At 34.2% G+C, this 18,726-nt stretch overlaps 1 protein-coding gene across 1 annotated transcript; it reads right to left on the reverse strand.

Moving 5' to 3' along the window:
- Positions 1-16,395: 16,395 nt before the first annotated feature.
- LOC104236968 (MLP-like protein 423) lies at positions 16,396-17,594 on the reverse strand. The gene is made up of 2 exons (XM_009791021.2): positions 17,236-17,594; positions 16,396-16,840 (listed from the first exon to the last, which is right to left on the reverse strand). The coding sequence occupies exons 1-2, from the start codon at positions 17,420-17,422 to the stop codon at positions 16,569-16,571; spliced, it is 459 nt and encodes a 152-aa protein (XP_009789323.1). The 5' UTR covers positions 17,423-17,594; the 3' UTR covers positions 16,396-16,568.
- Positions 17,595-18,726: the final 1,132 nt, after the last annotated feature.

Here is an 18,726-nt window from a genome sequence, read left to right on the forward strand (position 1 = left end):
TGTTGTTTTATGAAATGTAAGATAATAGGGGTGTTGGGTTATGGACTGGGTCGACCCAGTTCGAAATGGACTGGGTCGTTTGGGAAGATTGGGTCATTTTTTGGGCCTGTGGCTTGAAATCGAAGAAGAGGCCCAATTCCGACTTTCTTTATATTTTTGCTCTCTTTTCTTCTTTTATTTTTTCTAAAACTAAATTATAAAAATACTTAACTTATTATTAAGAACTAAATTAAGTTATAAAAGCGCAAATTAACTCCCAATAACAATTAACGCATAATTAAGTAATAATTAAGCATAAAATTGTATATTTGGACATTAAATGCTAAAAATGCAAACGATGCCTATTTTTGTAATTTTTATTTTTTGTAAAACAAACTTAATTACTAACAATTGTAGGATTAAATTCTTCATGCAAAATGCAACATTTTTTTGTATTTTTATTAATTTAACAAATAAACATGCACATACAAACATACAAATAATTACACAAAAATACCACAAAATTGCGCACCAAGGAAAATCATTTTATTTTTGAATTTTTGGGAGTAATTCTCATATAGGGCAAAAATCACGTGCTTACAGCTGCCCCTCTTTGCCCGAAGACACGAAGGGTTTTCGTGCAAAGATAAAGCGAGCGATTTTTGCCCATCCGAGTACTCCGTGTGAAGCATTTTTTGAAAAAGATTTGACCGAACCTTTGCTTCAAAGGTTTCCTACATATCCTGGGCTAAACAGGAATCAGGTCAATGTAGTTCGGGAAGTTTTGGTAGCTGGGACTACCGTGGGACTGCAATGTTACTGTTGTTGCATGCTATTACTACTGCTTACCGATCTCCTTGTTACACCGTGCTTAAAAGAAAACAAGAAGCTAGGCTAGACTGCAATTTTTCTTGTTGCCTTGCTTTCTTGTCTGCTTGCATTTTTTCCGGTGCTTTTCTTCTTTTTGACACATGCACTTGAGTGTGTGCTGGGACCTCTTGTTGTAACCTTCTGCTTCCCGGTGCCGGGGAATTTTATTGTTTCCTGCTGGGGATTCCAATTGTAACCCTCTGTTTTATTGTCCTCTGACTTGATCTTGAAATGTATGCCTCTGTTGTATGGGCGGGCTCCCAACTTCAACGCTTGAAATATAAAGACTGAAATGTATGCCTCTATTATCTGGGCGGGCTCCCAACTTCAACACTTGAAATGAAAAGACTGAATGTATGCCTCTGTTCTATGGGCGGGCTCCCAACTTCAACACTTGAAATTAAAGACTGAATGTATGCCTATATTTTATGGGCGGGCTCCCAACTTCAACACTTGAAATTAAAGACTGAATGTATGCCTCTGTTTTATGGGCGGGCTCCCAACTTCAACAACAACTTTAAAAATAAACGCCATTCCTCTCTTCAGGCGGGCTCCTGACTTCAACCAATAAATCGTCATTCTATTATTCAGGGTGGCTCCTGACTTCAACAACTTTTCAAAAAATGTCATTCCTTTCTTTGGATGGCGAGATTTCAACAACCCTTTTTTTAAAAACGACTTTCCTTTCTTCAGGCGGGCTCCTGACTTCAATCAATAATCGCCATTCTATTCTTCAGGGGGGCTCCTGACTTCAACCAATACATTGCCATTCTGTTCTTTAGGGGGACTCCTGACTTCAACAACAATTTTGAAAATAAACGTCATTCCTCTCTTCAGGCGGGCTCCTGACTTCAACCAATAAATCGTCATTCTATTCTTCAGGGGGCTCCTGACTTCAACCATTTTTTTCAAAAATGCTCTTCAGGGGGGCTCCTAACTTCAATAACTTTTTTTTTTTTTCAAATTCAAACTTCTTATTTTTTCTTTCAAATTATCCTAGGAGAAAATTCATCAGACTAGATTTTATTATATTATCTTGGGAGAAATATTCCATCGGACCAAGATTTTGACTCTAGGAGATAAATCATCAAACTAGGTCCATTTTGTTGTGATCTTAGGAAAAAGATTCATCGGACTAAGATTTGATATCTTAGGAGAAAATTTCATCGGACTAAGATTTGATATCTTATCTTGGGAGAAAAATTTCATCGGACCAAGATTGTGACTCTAGGAGATAAATCATCAAACTAGGTCCATTTTGTTGTGATCTTAGGAGAAAAATTCATCAGACTAAGATTTCTATCTTAGGAGAAAGATTCATCATACTAAGATTTCTATCTTAGGAGAAAGATTCATCGGACTAAGATTTGATATCTTAGGAGAAAAATTCATCGGACTAAGATTTGATATCTTATCTTGGGAGAAAAATTTCATCGGACCAAGATTTTGACTCTAGGAGATAAATCGTCAAACTAGGTCCATTTTATTGTGATCTTAGGAGAAAGATTCATCGGACTAAGATTTGATATCTTAGGAGAAAATTTCATCGGACTAAGATTTCTTTCTTAGGAGAAAAATTCATCGGACTAAGATTTGGTATCTTAGGAGAAAATTTCATCGGACTAAGATTTAATTTCTTATCTTGGGAGGAAAAATTCCGTCGGACCAAGATTGTGACTCTAGGAGATAAATCATCAAACTAGGCCCATTTTGTTGTGATCTTAGGAGAAAGATTCATCGGACTAAGATTTGATATCTTAGGAGAAAAATTCATCAGACTAAGATCTCTATCTTAGGAGAAAGATTCATCGGACTAAGATTTGATATCTTAGGAGAAAAATTCATCGGACTAAGATTTGATATCTTATCTTGGGAGAAAAATTTCATCGGACCAAGATTTTGACTCTAGGAGATAAATCGTCAAACTAGGTCCATTTTGTTGTGATCTTAGGAGAAAGATTCATCGGACTAAGATTTGATATCTTAGGAGAAAATTTCATCGGACTAAGATTTCTTTCTTAGGAGAAATATTCATCGGACTAAGATTTGGTATCTTAGGAGAAAATTTCATCGGACTAAGATTTAATTTCTTATCTTGGGAGGAAAAATTCCATCGGACCAAGATTGTGACTCTAGGAGATAAATCATCAAACTAGGCCCATTTTGTTGTGATCTTAGGAGAAAGATTCATCGGACTAAGATTTGATATCTTAGGAGAAAAATTCATCAGACTAAGATCTCTATCTTAGGAGAAAGATTCATCGGACTAAGATTTGATATCTTAGGAGAAAAATTCATCGGACTAAGATTTGATATCTTATCTTGGGAGAAAAATTTCATCGGACCAAGATTTTGACTCTAGGAGATAAATCGTCAAACTAGGTCCATTTTGTTGTGATCTTAGGAGAAAGATTCATCGGACTAAGATTTGATATCTTAGGAGAAAATTTCATCGGACTAAGATTTCTTTCTTAGGAGAAAAATTCATCGGACTAAGATTTGGTATCTTAGGAGAAAATTTCATCGGACTAAGATTTGATATCTTATCTTGGGAGAAAAATTTCATCGGACCAAGATTGTATCGGGAGGGAAATTCATCAGATTAGGACTTTTTATCCTAAGAGGAAAATGTAAAGATCAATGATTTGAGAAACTTACCTTTGCAATTTCTTCTTTTCTTTTCTTTTTCCTTTGCGCTGCTTTGTTCTTGCTTGCTGGGGATAATACCACTGGGGAAGTCTCCTTTCTTCCCCTCCTTCAAATTCAAATTTTTTTTTTCTTTTTCTTTTTTTTTTCTTTTTTTTTCTTTTTTTTCTCTCAACACTGCTGAGATAAAAGTGTTACCTTCTTGGGATAACGTTGTTGAGGATAACGCTGCTGGAGAATTTTATCCCTTCAAATCGATGCTTCATTCTTATGGAAGCTGCTGGGGATGATAATGGCTTTTTTTTTCTTTTCTTTTTTTCTGAGCACAAATGTCATCCCTTTGTTCTGTCTGCTGGGGATCAACTTCCTTCATTGGAAACTTATTATGTTGGAGGCAACCCTGGTTCAAAGACCATTTCCTTGGTGCTATATTTATTCTTCTCCAAATGGGTACCTAATTTCCAGAAAATTTTCTAACTGAAAAGAAAATTTTCTGCCCCAGTTTGACAATCTTTCTTGTGGCATGCATTTCCGTTATAAATGCCATTTCTCTTACCTGTTTCAACTCAAACAAAATTTGTTAGTTTGAAATGCGGTGGTTGGTTGTGATACGCCTACTTGGATGGCTTTTCCCTTTCTCCTTCCCTACTCTGCGTTCCAAAACTTGTTGGGGATGATATTATTTGCTGGGGATAATCCTTTTCTGTTGGGGATTTCCCTCTTCTTTCGTGGCATGGCTCGGAAACTTGCATTTTCCCCGACCTTTTAGTCTCGCATGAATTTCCCAAATCATGCTCATTGCTCTTCTTAATTTGTCCACAGGCCTTGGCCTTGAGGTTTATAACCTTCGATTTCGGCAAGGGTATCCCTCTTGACACTCGTTGACCCTTTTGTCAATCTCCTTTTTGCTGGGGATATCTTTCTTGACACTGGCCTTGTGCTTGTTCCTTGCTGACTATACCATTTGGATGTACTAGCCAGATCTCCTCTTGCATGATTGGAGAGTTGATGGCCTATTTTGAAGTCATTTTCTACTGGTTTTGACCAAACAGACTCTACTAGGGAATTTTTCTATGAAAGGAGAAAGATAAAAAGGAACAGAATAAAAGACAAAGGAAAATGATGACTCTTTAACAAAAGAAACTATAAATAAAAACCTATCAAACGCAGACACCGACTCTAATGGTCATGACATGAACCTGCGGCCTATCCTCCGTCGTCAATCGTCTTTCCAGATCTTCCCTTGACAATTCCCCATCTGATTCCCAATCTTATTCTACTTGTAGTGCCCGAAGGGTTTTCACTATCAAGCCTCTCTCATTTTGGGTTTTCTCTCAGCTTTCATCGCCTTATGGTGTCCGTGAAGATTTTCACCGATAAGACTCTCTCGTTTATATCACTTTCCAGCTGGGGATTTGGAGTGTTGCCGGTATGACTTTCTCTGCTTAGAGTCCCTTCTGTTGTAGAACAGAGTGTTATGTTCACCGGTAAGACTCTCATTTGTCTGACTTCGCGTCTTTTGAAGACTGATCAGAAGGTCTTTCTTTGGACCGTAATGTGGGTTTTGGATAGGCTAGAAATAAAGGATATTAAAGGCTCAAAAACAAAATAAATTTGGGGTTTTAAAATTACAACCTTCGGAACCAATTTTGCTTACCACAAGCGCAACCCTTGCCCCAGTTTCTTGTTTGGGGATTATTTATTTATTTAAATTTTTTTTTAATTTATTACACCATGCATACCATGCACATTATGCACCCTATGCACCCTATGACCGAGCCGTGAAGCGCCTACGTATCCTCTTTGAGGAATCAGGTCAAACGTAGTTCCCAATTCCTCTTTGAGGATTATTTAATTTAATTTTTTTTAGCAAAAGGGGGGTTGGACCCGATGAGAGTTGCCTACGTATCTCACATCCGGTGAGAATCAAACCCGCGTAGTTCGGACAAATTAACCGAACTATTTTAAAACAGGATTTTTTTTTTATTTTTTTTTCAGCAGCAAACAACCAAAACCACTTTCAAAGCACAACTTTTTTTCATTTTCATTTTGGAATTTTCAGAAACAAATAAAAAAAACTATTTTAAAAGTAAGACTCTTTTTCATTGTCATTTTCAGGGGAAGACAAACTATTTTCCTTTTTATATTTTTTTTAAAAAATAAGACAAAACAACGATTTTTTTTTCTATTTTTCCTTTGCTTTTTAGTAAAACAAACTAATAAAACATTTTTTTTCATTTTCTCGAAATTTTGGCAGAGTTTTGACAATATTTAGGCATTGGGGTTTTTTTTTCAAAAATAAACAGTCAATTCCCTAACCGCTATTTCCTTTTTTTTTCTTTTTTTTTTCAATTTCAAAATATTATTCCTGATATTCAAAAGTCAGTCAACACACAAGTCCGAATCAAATAATTGCGCAAATAGCAGCAAGTAAGATGCATCAGAATGATCATTTTCATTTTTTGGTACACATGTCCTAGACAGACTCAACCCCTGTGTTGAGCCTCCGAAGTCAAATGCACGTGATGCAAACAAACGTTCCTACTAGGGATCCGACATGACGCTGAGTTATTCTAAGTGAAAAACTTGAGGCATATTGTTCTAGCCCTGGCTTACCCAAGTGGACAGCTTGAGCCGAAATGGGGGCAACGTACCAGGAGCACGAAAGTCTGCCCGGCCTAGTTACTTGTCCCAACTTCGTCTTATTTGGTATGACTTCTAACAGAAAGGTGGGTCACGCGCACGTGTACATCATAAATTCAGAAGACTCAGAAAGAAGAAGGATTTCGTAGCAGTTTTATATACACAATTCAAATAATATTAAAGCGGTAAAAGCATCATTTAACACATTAAGCATATATCATGTAAAAATCAGATAATAAATAAAGCCAACTATAACAATTATTTTAAGCTCGAATTCTTGAACCCTGAACCAGTGGTTCTGGGTTCAAAATAGTCCCCAGCAGAGTCGTCAGAGCTGTCACACCTCCTTTTTCCGGCCCCGTGAGGGGTACAGGAGTTTTTTCCAATTAAAGGACAATCGAAACGGGATTTATTTATTTATTTCAGAGTCGCCACTTGGGAGATTTAGGGTGTCCCAAGTCACCAATTTAATCTCGAATCGAGGAAAATATTCGACTTTCCAAATGAAGTCTGCGAACCAGAAATTCTAAGTAAGGAATTCTGTTGACCCGAGGGAAGGTGTTAGGCACCCCCGAATCCCGTGGTTCTAGCACGGTCGCTTAAACTGTTGTAATGGCTAAAATATCTGATTTTAATACATGTTCAAAAACTATAGTGCAATTTTAACTTTTAACCGCTTTTATTGTTATTATTATTTTTATAGAGAATTGCAACATCGTGAAAATATATCTCGAACCACGTCACATCAATGTACCCGTGGTTATCGGCATATTTCGACTCTGTTGAGATTTGGATTTGGGTTACATAAATGCACACCCATATTTAAGAAAAGAATTTGTTAAAGACGCGCCTAGAGCGACTAGCGTATTGTTGTTTTGGGAAAGGCGGTAAAATTTCACTAGACGGCCAAACCCGATGTTCTAAATAATTAATACATACATTTGTGAGGGCCCCGCAATTAGTGCATTTTATTGGGCGAGGCTCATCTCATTTTATTTTTTTAAAAAAAAGACAGTCCTCAAATGCCTACATTTTTCTATTGAAGTTTGTCTCTACCAAATAAAAGAGAAAAAGTCTTAATTTATTTACATGCTGAAATTAACCAATAATATTTACTCTAAACAATATTTCTACCAAGTTCCTACTAGATGGCCTATTCGTTTGATTTTTGACTCGACGAAGTTACTACACCATTTATTTATTTAGGCAATATATGCAGATAGTTCAACTGTTAAGCTATCGTCGAATGTTCCACTATGTGTATTAAATAGCTACACGATTCTAATTTTTTGCAAGCTAAATAATTTGTACATACAAATAAAAATCAGAATATAATTAAAGCTAATTCAGAATTTCAACTCTTCATTTTTCGTATTCATGCTTTATATTCGGATTACAATAACCAGATTTTCAGTTGTGTACCTGATATTGGAAGCAAAAGAAAATGAAGATGAGAATCAGCAGCAGTAATAACAGTACAACACAGCAACAACAGCTCAGCAACAGTAACAACCCAGGAAAAGAGTTTGCAAACCAGTAGAGCAGTAATCCCAAAAACAAAAGTTTCAAGCTTTGAATGAAACAACAACAATTAATACTGATTTCAAACAAAGAAAGAAATAAGAAGATTTTTTTTTTAGTTTTTATTTTTTATTTTGAAAGCTTAAATATTTTTCGGAATTTTTCTTTCTCTTAAATGTTCAGCCCTTTTTCCTCTCTATTTCTGTATTCTCTCTTTTCTGTTCTGTTCTTTTCAGATTCGTTTCTCTTATCTTGTGTTCTCTAAAATCTCATTTCAAGACTTCTACTTATATCTCATCCCATAAATCTTTTAATCAATTAAAATCAACCCATTTTCTCTACCAAACCCATTATCTTCCCACTCATCTCCATTACATTAAATAAATATATCACACCACCCCATTATATTTTGTCCCCTATGCCTAACATAAACAAATACAAGATTCCCCCACACTAAAATTTTTCTTGTCCCCCCTTTATATTAAATAACTATATCAAAACCCACACCATTACATTTTCTCTCCCATGCTTCACATAAAAAATTACAAAAATGTACAATTCCTAAACTACCCCTCCGACCTTACTGAAATTACCAAACTACCCCTGAACGTACTGCAAATTGCCAAACTACCCCATCAGCTATAACAAATCAATTAATCACACTCAACCAAAATATAGCCAATATGACCAATTTCTACACAAATTCAAACAACAAATCTCATGAACATGATTTCTTCAACATTTCAACAACAAATCACATGAACATGATTGAACAACAAAGAACAACTAAAATTTGATTGAACAATATTTTTAGCAACAAACCTATTTTCAGATTCAACAACAACAATCAAACAAGTATATTTAGATTTCTAAATTCAATAATATTGAACTTAAAATCAACTCTAACAACATTACAACCAACAATTCCTATATTAAACTTTAAACAAGATTATGAGACAAATTCAAGAAATAATCATAAATGATAAACAATAAAACAAGAAATCAAACTATACAAATTTCGGATTCAAGATCAACCAAACAAAGTATGAACATGAATGAATCCATTTTTTTAAAAAAAAACAACAAACATGACGGATTAAATGACTCAAACAACATCAATAATTTCTGGAAAATATATAACAACATGAAACAAATTGAAGAAACAATCAATTAAATTTCAATTTGAATCTAACAAACATCAAACTAACAAATTCTTACCTAAACAATAAAACAAACATCAAATAAACATGAAAAACCACTAATTAACTTTCCATTTGAAATCTGAAAATTAATTCAATCAAAACACATGAACACACTAGAGAATTATTTCAACGATGAACAACGAACAAAACAAGAATCGAACATTTATCGATTTTTACTTCGAGAAATATAAAAATGAAATATGGACAAAAATAAAACTCAAAAACAACTAACCGGAGATGAATCAACGACGAACTCGATTGTAAACAAATCTGTCCGGGCTTCGACTCAATGAAAAACCTTCGAACTTTGACGAGACGAAGAAGATGAAGCAACGTGAAGCAGGAGCAACTTCTGCGACGAGCAGCAGCAGCAGTTCGTCGACGGAGGAAGAAGAAGCAGCATGAAGCAGTAGCAGCTGGAAGGAGGAGGGGAAGCAGCAGCGACAGAGGAAGTAGCGGCGACAGCAGCGGTGATGGTGGCTTCGGACGGGCGGCAGCGGACGAGGCAGTAGAAGCAGTGATGAAGGAGGAAGACGACGAAAACACGAAGAAGAAGTAGCAGCTGAACGCAGCAAGAAGGAGAAGCAGTTGAATGCAGTAGGGGAAGCCATGGATGAGCTCAAACTCGATGATGACGAAGCTTGATGGAGGAGGGCAGCTATGGAGTTGTTGGTGCGTGTGTGTGTGAGTGTGACGGGGTGAGGGGAAGGGCTGGAGGGGGTGGTCGTTGGGTGAGGGGGTAGGGCAGCCATGGTTGCTATGGAGGGGAGCTTGAGGAAGAAGATAGGGAGGGGGGTGGCGGATGTTTAGGGTGTTTTTTAGGGTTTTTTTTTTTTTCTTTTGTTTTGTTTTGTGTTATTTTATGAAATGTAAGATAATAGGGGTGTTGGGTTATGGACTGGGTCGACCCAGTTCGAAATGGACTGGGTCGTTTGGGAAGATTGGGTCATTTTTTGGGCCTGTGGCTTGAAATCGAAGAAGAGGCCCAATTCCGACTTTCTTTATATTTTTGCTCTCTTTTCTTCTTTTATTTTTCTAAAACTAAATTATAAAAATACTTAACTTATTATTAAGAACTAAATTAAGTTATAAAAGCGCAAATTAACTCCCAATAACAATTAACGCACAATTAAGTAATAATTAAGCATAAAATTGTATATTTGGACATTAAATGCTAAAAATGCAAACGATGCCTATTTTTGTAATTTTTATTTTTTGTAAAACAAACTTAATTACTAACAATTGTAGGATTAAATCCTACATGCAAAATGCGACATTTTTTGTATTTTTATTAATTTAACAAATAAACATGCACATACAAACATACAAATAATTACACAAAAATACCACAAAATTGCGCACCAAGAAAAATCATTTTATTTTTGAATTTTTGGGAGTAATTCTCATATAGGGCAAAAATCACGTGCTTACACCTATTATGTTCCAATATTTTTGGAAGAAAAGGGGATGAAGTCCATCTGGGCCAGGAGCTTTGTATGGTTTAAAGGAAAAACAAGCTTTGATCATTTCAGATTTTGTGATGGGATTATCTAGAGATAATAAGTCAGTATTAATAAAAATTTTGGGGTCTTTTTTTATAATATTCCACTCACTAGATATGTGAGAAGTTGTGAAGACTTTTTTAAAATAATCACTTGTGTGGTTAATGATGGCTTCAGGGTCATCAATTCAGTTATTATTTTTATCTTTAAAGAAAATAATTTTATTTTTTCTTTTCCTATTTATAGCCATAATTTGGTAAAATTTATTTGTTTCGTTTTCCTTATTCTAGCAACTGACTTGTACATTTTTTACTTGGCTATAAAAAATCTTTATTTGCAAAAACAAAACTGAAAAGTAAAAAGGAAATATTAAATCTGCTAAGTTACCTTTAATTTGAATGTAATTACAATATATAATTATCACCATTTCTTAAAGCCTCGAGAACAGAGAGTGTAATTACGTTATAAGTAATTGCCTAGACAAACAAGGCAAATAGGAAGAAACTTTAGACATATATCTTGTGATTATCGGCTGACATCACTTAATTGGAAGTATGGAGCCAATAATCTGTCCTATACATACTTGTTGGCAAGGGTGAAATTAAAAAATAGCCAGATTTACAACAAGTCGTTCAAAAATAGTAAATTTTAAAAGTAATCGAAATTTAGCCACTTTTCATGTAAAGATAAATTTGAGCAAAAACACTGTTCAAAACCCAGAAAATACGCCAGTATATTATGCTGGAGATCCAGCATAAGTATACTTGAACTCCAGCATATTATACTGGAGTTCCAGGATAAGTATGCTGGAACTTATATTGGAGTTCCAGCAAGTATACCGATCCAGCATAATATATTGGAGTTTGGAGCACTGGTGCTCCAGTCTCCAGTATATTATACTGGAGCCAGCAAAGTATATCGGTCCAGCATAATATGCTGGAGTTCATACACAGGTGCACCGAACTCCAGTATATTATGTTGGACCGGTCTCTGTTGCAGCAAAATGGAGGCTATTTTTTATTAACTTGGTAAATGCTGGCTATTTCTGAATGACCAGTCCAAAAACTGGCTATATCGTGCTATTTTACCACATATATGGTTAGACATGTGGCCCATTTCGGAACGTTTTGGTTGAAATTCTGAATTTAATGGAGTACCTTACCTACTTGTACGATGGTTTACATACAATAGTAAATTGGTTTAGGCTGAAAACCCATTAAAGAAAGATGTATTTTAGGGGTGGGTATCGGTCGGTTCGGTTCGGTTATGAGTTTTATCTGTTTAGCATATTGGTTATCGGTATACAAATTTGATAAATCGATAATCGAACCGATAAGATATCGGTTATCAGTTATCGGTTATCGATCATTATCGGTTCGGTTATCGGTTTACCGGATAAGATAACTCAATCTAGAGTTAAGCAAGAAAGAGAAGACAATTCACTGGAGTTAAGCAAAAAAGAGAAGAATTCACATATAGTATACTACTCATTTTTGCGTTCTGTCCACTGGCCACAAATGGAATAGTACTAATTCTTCAACAACAGTTGTCCGTACATTAATAATAATATAAAGTAATAGCAATTTCACCTTAAAATTAATAAGTCCAAACATATAGTACTAACAGTCCAAGATAAACTAAATGTTATTTGTCAAATGCTAACCTAAAAAAAGAAATCATAGAGCAAAACCTTGATCTGTACATGGGCAATACTAACACAGAAATGAAAAACACCTACAAGGCAAGAAAATATTGTCCTGTTGTCAAAGCTCAACATACTGTACAGAAGAATAATGTTAAAAAATATATCCGAAACTGACGAAGATTGCCGATTAAGAATTGATAAGTGCGAAAGAAATTGATAGTAGTTATATGTTTCGCAACGTGAGGTCACAAAATTAAGAAACGAAAATAAAAAAATAAAGAATCATTAAGAGTCACAACTACCAATATGAAGATGAATTTTGTTATGGAAATTAAAAGCCTAATATATAAGACTAAAGACTTACGCTGGGAGTAACTAGTAAAGTCTATGAAGAATGAAGATGAAGCAACTGAAGAGTACGGCTGAGAAAGAATATGAGAGAATGAACTGAAGCCCTAGCATATGCATACACTTAAGGGTAAAGTCATAATTTTATTAATTCTTATTGGGTTATCGGTTAACCCATTAACAAAATTGGCAACCTGAGGCTCGAACCGATAGCCCAATAGTGAAAAAATTCTAAACCGTTACAAAATTATTAACCCAATAATCCGATACCGATAACCCAATAAATAATTAACAGTTCGGGTTATCGATTTTACCCGATAAATGCCCAGCCTAATGTATTTGATTATATGTGACGAACTTCCAAATTGAAAATTGATTAAAGTAATTATGCATAAAATATAAAGATGCCCTTATTATATGATGCCTTTTAAGAAAAATTATTCGAGCTTTAACTCAAAATAGTCAATATAACATTATGTTTGAGTGTTTCTTTATGTCGACTTAGCCTAACAAAATATATAGTGTTACGTAGGGGTGTACAAAGTAAACCGACAAATCGCACCAAATCGATAATTCGAGTTAAACCGAGAAAAAAATTCGACTATGAGTTGGTTTGATTTGGTTTAGTGTTAGAAAAAAAACCCGACCTTAATTGGTTTAGTTTGGTTTTAACTAAAAAAAGTCAAACCGAAACCAAACCAACCCGACATTACATGTATACAAGTTTTAAAAATATTTTATAGATAAAAATAATTATTGTAATGTAATTTATAAATATTTTTAAACTCTTTAATAGTTTTATCTTTTAATGTATTATTTCAAGTTTGGACTTAGAATTTTGAATAGTCAAATATATTTTATAGCACATAAAAGTTAGTAACTCAAATAAAGCCCAAAGCAAAATCAAATCAATACTAATGCTAACAAAAAAAATTCAATTTAATACTAGGAATGACAATAGTAATGGATTTTTTATTTTAGTTTTGCATTGGTTTAGATAGTGAAAATGCATAACTTACTTTTAATATCATTTAGTCATGTAATTAGTACTTAGTACTTATTAGTCGTACTTATTTTAACATGACTTAGTACTTTTAGATTATGTTTATTTTTATTATGACTTATTAATTAGCAATATTTATCTTATGCGATTTGTTGAGTATTTTAGTATAATCATGACTCATCTTACATTATTTTGTGTTATTTTATTGGGTAATATTTTATATAGTTTATCCTATTAGGACCTAAGAAATATTAGAGCACAAATTATAAATTTTATGCTATGAAGATTTTATCGGAAAAAAACCCCGAAAAACCCGAGAAAAATCGCGATTGAAAAATCCAACTTTTGTTAGTTTGATTTGGTTTAAAGATTTAAAAATTCGGAACAATTGGTTTGATTTGGTAATTGAAAAATCTGAACTAACTGGCCTATGTACACCCCTATTTACGATTGAGAGTCTAAGACATCTGTGACCAAAAGTAGTTTTAAAAATGGCCAGGAATTGTTGATAGTTCAGTTGAAAGTAGAAATCAAGAAATCATTACAGTTAGGAGTGTACAAATGAAACCGACAAACTGCACTAACCCGCTAATTCGAGTCAAACCGAGAAAAAAAATCCAATTATGGTTTGGTTTTGGAAAAGAAAACCCGACCATAATTGGTTTGGTTTGGTTTTAGCTAAAAAAAAGTCAAACCGAAACCAAACCAACCCGACATTATATGTATAGAAGTTTTAAACATGTTTAATACATAAAAATATTTATTGTAGTGTAGTTTATAAATGTTTCTTAAACTTTTTCATAATTTTATCTTTTAACGTATTATTTCAAGCTTGGACTTATAATTTTTTTATGCTCCAATATTTTTTGTTGTCCATAAATGGTAGTAACTCAAATAAATCTTAAACCAAAATCAAATCAATATTAATACTAATAAAAGACATTCAATTCATTAGTACTATGAATGAAAATAGTGTTGGATATTTATTTCTTAGTTTCCCCATGGTTTAGATAAAATGCATAACTTATTTTTCTTTTAGTGTTTAGTCATATAAATAATAGTATTTATCAGCTGTACTTATTTTAGCAACTTAATAATTTTAAATTATATTTGTTTTTATTATGACTTATTAATAATATTTATTTTATGCGATTTTATTATATTTCTTGTTGCATATTTTAGTACAACGTCATGACTCATTTCATATTTATGTTATTTTATTAAAAAACACCTTATATAGTTCTATCTTACTAGAATTAAAGAAATAGTTGAAGCACAAATTTGATGTTTTGTGCTATAAAGACTTTATGAAAAAAAATCCCGAAAACCCGAAAATCTGAGAAAAAACTGAGATTAAAAAACCCGAATTTTATTGGTTTGGTTTGGTCTTTAAATTTAATAATCCGACATAATTGGTTTGATTTGGTAATTGAAAAACCCAAACCAACCCGACCTATGTACACCCCTAATTACAGTGTTGATTACAATGTTGGTAATTGAAAAACCCAAACTAACCCGACCTATGTACACCCCTAATTACAGTGTTGGTAATTGAAAAACCCAAACCAACCCGACCTATGTACACCCCTAATTACAGTGTTGATTACAATGTTGGTAATTGAAAAACCCAAACTAACCCGACCTATGTACACCCCTAATTACAGTGTTGATTACAATGTTATCCCAGATTTTACTGCGTGTGAAATGATACATAATTTTGATCATTCTTGCAACTAACTGTGCTGAGCCGAGTGAGCGACGACGACGGCGCGAGGCTTGCCTTCTTCCTAACTCTTTAAGAACTACATGAAGTGCATTTGTATATAAACCCACCAAACTCCTTTTCCTCTATCAATGAGGGACAATGTCTCATTAAAAGGAGAGAGAAACTTAGAATTTTACTCAAAATTTTCATTTCCCTCTATTTCCCATTCACCCTCTTTTTAATACCTTTCTATATTAAAAAGAAACTCAACACTAACAGTGTCATTGACCCTCTGATATATGTCGAAAACAATTACAAGCCTTCCTCCACCATCAATTTTTACCTGCATCTGTATTGATATTTTGTGTCCCCTGGCCCCTCCACACAGGTAATTTATAATTAAAACTCATTTTTTATTGGTTGAGATTCGGTGCAAGTTCAAAATCACATCCACGTAGCTGATAATATAGGAGTCTAATAGTATTGGTAACCATTTTGTCACCCTACTCTTATACAACAGGGGAGCCAAGATTTTTACTACGAATATTTAAAATATAAAAATTAAACGTATGAAAAAACTAAGAAATTCAACATATAGTATACATATATAATTTTCTTTATTAAGTAAATTTCAGCAAAGAGGTGTCTATTAATTTTCGTAGAGAGATCTTTGATTATATATGAAATCGCTTTCATTGGAAAGCACATCAGCGATGCCATAAGTAAAACAAGCCGTCCTTCACTACACTCACTGGAGAGTGAGTAGTATATCCTTATAGCAGTAAGGTCTTATATCATTATTGGTAGTCAATGTGTGGATCGGGGCGAGAATAAGATAAGAAAAAGCAAAGCGCTCTTTTGCTTTCCCATGTTTCTATCTAAAGACTACCCTCTTTTTGGCTGAATATTACTCGCCTCGTTTTGAACCTATTTCCTTTTTGGGTCGTTCAAAAAAGAATGATTCCTTTTCTTATTTAGAAACAATTTAAGTTAAACTTACAATTCTAACCTTAATGAGAAGTTTTTATTACCACACAAATATTCTGGGCCCCTTTTTGACTTGTTTAGAACCACAAATTTTAAAAGTCTTCATTTTCTCTTAAATTCCGTGTCCAGTCAAACAGGTTCCGTAAATTGAGATGGAGGAGAGTACTCCATTTAATTGGTCAACATATAGGAGACAATTTAGTACTCAATACTACTGAATGTTCAGTGAAGTGAATGTAGCTCTCAATTCAGCTCCTCAGACAACTCATTATTTATTGATTAGCATGAGAAATGCCATTTTGAATCCATGTGAAACCAAATTCTAGGCAAATAAAAACACAGAATGCCATAACTAGCATCACATTTCCATATAGCTTGACTTTAATTTATTTCCATTCTTGACACTTACATTACTAGAAAAGTTAAGTCTACTTATATTTTCTGCTAGATAAGATTTTATTTTAGGTTTTATTCAGCAAAGAGCAAACTATGCGATAATTTCTCTCACAGAAGATCTTTATGCCCCAATGAGATAAGCATCAAGATCCTTGAAGTTTTTGACAGCAAAATCTTTGATGAGTTGAGGCTCAGGAACTTCATCACTTGCCTTTTCAAATTCACAGCACCACTTCACCAAACTTGCATCTCCTTTTGGAGATACAGTGAGGCTGCCCTTAAAACTCTTGTAGTATTTCATGGTTTCCCCATCAATTACAGAGTACACCACTGCCTTATTTCCCTCATCAACTGACTCAATTTTCTCTTTTGCGAACGTAATCAATGGCGATCCTGTGAAAAATAAATAGCAGACAAAAGAACCGTGTTATTGTCTCATATCAATCAGTTTAATCTTCATAGATAACAGCTCAACAACAACAAATTCAGTGCACTTCCACGAGTGGGGTCTGAGGAGGGTAATGAGTACGCTAACCTTACCCCTAGCTTGTGAAGGTAGAAAGACACTCAAGAAACAGTGAAAATAAAGCGACAAAAAGTAGCAACAACAAGGTAATAGGGTAACGGAAGCGACTGACACAACATGTAATAATAAAGAACGAGGAATAAGACATATCCAGATCATATAAGTGAAATTAGTGACCTAGAAGATAAGACAGGTTATCTACCGGCAATAGATTAAATTACACCAAGATATATAATCCATGAAGTAGCCTGTTACTGTTTACCTTCACCATACTTGATCAAACGAACTGAGCCAACAGACTTGCCATCACCTTCAACAACTTCAATGCTCTTGTATTGATCAGGAAAAGCCTTAGGGAAGAGATTGGTTGAGTCCCTAATGCTATTCCAGAATTTGTCTGCTGGAGTTTTCACCTCAACTTCAACATCAATCTTTCCAATGGATGACATATTTTCAACAACAAAAGCAGAACTAAGAACTTTGCAAATAATTTGAGAGACTATTGATTGATGGGATGGAGCAAAAGTAGTTTCAGAATCAGTTACATATATAGTGAGTGACCTGTCGGTGAATATTGTCTTGTTTTCATTTAAATCTAACTACCTTCTGCAGTTCTGCTACCTGTATTACTCCTTGGTTAATTACAAATATACGAATGCAGTTGAATGTTAAATGCATTTACGGTGAAGTTGTATGAGGTAGTTGGTGAATGCATTAAACATGATCTCAGATATTGAATATGACGATATATTTGTACTACTAATAAAAAAAAATTCACTTTGATTCTTGTTTGTACTATATAGTACAATACATGGTTCAAAGGTTTTTTTTTTTTTTCCTTCTGCTTTGTTAGTTTATACTACTTCCGGTCCTTCTTATCTACGACTACGACTACTAGTATCTCTTCTAGCTAATTAAATTTGTTCCACAACATTTGTTATTTTAAAAAGATTAAGATGGCATTATTTTCTTTTATCAACTGGCCACCTTGCTGCTTTAAGAAGACGTATAGTCATTAATTTTTCATTTAAAGAAATTTTGTCAATTATCTCTTAAAATGTGCCAAAACTTTAAATGCCAGATTAGAATGTTCGGATGTAGTATTGCTTTCTGGGGCGTCAATGGCTGCAATTGATGAATTTTCTAAAGTTAGTGTGTTTTGGTGGATGCTGTTGAGTTTTGGATTGTTGAGTTTTTGTTTAAGATGAAATAATCTTAAAATGAGAGTGCATGAGAAATGGGAATTGGATTTGAATTTGGATTTGATCAAATGATCGATCGATTGATTAATTATTTGGACCAAATTTATTTGTTAATAGTGAATATTAACGTGATATAATCCGTGTTTGTAACAGATGTTTTCCAATCCGTGTATTGTGTTGCACCAAGAAAGCAACAAGATGCCTAGTGCACCTCCCACTATGGCCAAGTGCTCCTCCCACCAAGCAAGTGTTCATTCCACCATGTAAGTGCTTCCTCCATGATATCCTAATGCTTGTTCCACCATGGAGGGGCGGATTTCTCTCACATGACTGCTATAAATAAAGCAGAAGTTGTAGAGAAAGAAGAACACACCGGAAAAAAACACTCGAAACACTCAGTATACAATTGATATACACTCTGTATATAATTGATATACACTGTATATACACTCAAACTACACTCTGTATACACTGTGTATACACTGGAAAAACGAATTGCAATCTGATATCCTCTTCAGTAAGAATTCAACATCGGCTATACATTGCATTCC

Source organism: Nicotiana sylvestris, chromosome 10, assembly GCF_000393655.2.
Source record: "Nicotiana sylvestris chromosome 10, ASM39365v2, whole genome shotgun sequence".
Taxonomy (NCBI): Eukaryota; Viridiplantae; Streptophyta; class Magnoliopsida; order Solanales; family Solanaceae; genus Nicotiana; species Nicotiana sylvestris.